Genomic DNA, 1,112 nt, shown 5'->3' on the forward strand with positions numbered 1-1,112 from the left:
CTCAACTGTTACGAAGTTGATGTGCAGTTAATAAATGCAATAAATATTTATACTGGAAAAGAGATAAATATTTATACTGGCCATCCCAGTGATAACAAACAATATTACTTACAGATGATGCCGTTTATCAGAGGTGAAACTGCCTAATGCCAGCATACGACTGTCTGTAATAACTGTGTATTTTCAATAGTGTCTATAACATCTTGCAGGCTACTGTCTGCTATAACAGCTTGTATGTGGATGGAGGTCAGACCCTCCACTGAGCATCGTATGAAGGATTACACCAACATGTCATCCGCCTTCATTGTGCTGTCCAATAATAATCCTAGAGAGAAGGAAGCCCCCCCCCCTTATTTTAGCCAACTTTAAGGTTTTATATCTAATTTGGAGCCTTTTACTTTGTCATATGTGTCTGACAACATTTTGTCCCATTGATTAAATTGTTCCTGGCTTATTTCTATTGGCACTGTTTGAAATAAATATAATAATTTGGGTAGTATATTCATTTTATTCCAATCTATTCTCAAATGTAAACTTAGATTAGATTAAATTCCATCTCGCTGTATCTTCCTCGATTTTCTTTTGTATTGGTGAATAATTTCTTTCTAATAGTTCTGAGAGATCCTTATGTATTATCACTCCCAAATATTTAAAATACTGTGAGGAAAGGGCACAAAAGAACCTGCGTAGACCACATGATGGATTCAAACCCAGGAACCTTCCTGCTGTGAGGCAACAGTGCTAACCACTGCTTGGTATTTTTTCTGGTGATTCCCAAAAAAATATAATTTATGTTCTAAATAATTCCTGTACTAATTTTACATCAAATATGAGTGCTGGCTCATGACTTTTGCACAGACTGAATGTAAGACAGTGGTTCACATCTCCATCAGTCCCTGTTGTCCCGCTCTACGTCTAACTTTATCTCTCCATTGGATCCTATTTCCTTGGCACGTTCTGCTCCTGGCTTTTCTTGAGTTGTCAGATGTTTTAGTTTCCCTGCAGAAATGAAAGAGAACTGGTTCAACGTTAGATGTTCTTCATCGTCACTTAAGAACAGAGGTGGGACCAGGTCATTGTTTTGCAAGTCTCAAGTAAGTCTCAAGTCTTTA

The 1,112-nt window shown here is 37.3% G+C and overlaps 2 protein-coding genes across 9 annotated transcripts in view; one reads left to right on the forward strand and one right to left on the reverse strand.

The window, feature by feature from the left end:
* The window catches only part of LOC102311077 (dedicator of cytokinesis protein 3), a 248,746-nt gene that overhangs the window by 198,492 nt on the left and 49,142 nt on the right, over nucleotides 1–1,112 (forward strand). The window lies entirely within an intron of this gene.
* Nucleotides 82–1,112, reverse strand: part of LOC102310557 (butyrophilin subfamily 3 member A2) — a 10,238-nt gene continuing 9,207 nt past the window's right edge. For both annotated transcript variants that reach the window (XM_005928906.3, XM_005928905.3), the window contains one exon: nucleotides 82–999. In XM_005928906.3, the coding sequence (XP_005928968.1) occupies nucleotides 890–999 (110 nt within the window). In that variant the 3' untranslated portion in view covers nucleotides 82–889. The remainder of the gene's footprint in view (nucleotides 1,000–1,112) is intronic.

The sequence above is a fragment of the Haplochromis burtoni genome, unplaced genomic scaffold (genome assembly GCF_018398535.1).
Source record: "Haplochromis burtoni strain Fernald_Lab_line unplaced genomic scaffold, NCSU_Asbu1 Contig_117, whole genome shotgun sequence".
NCBI lineage: Eukaryota > Metazoa > Chordata > Actinopteri > Cichliformes > Cichlidae > Haplochromis > Haplochromis burtoni.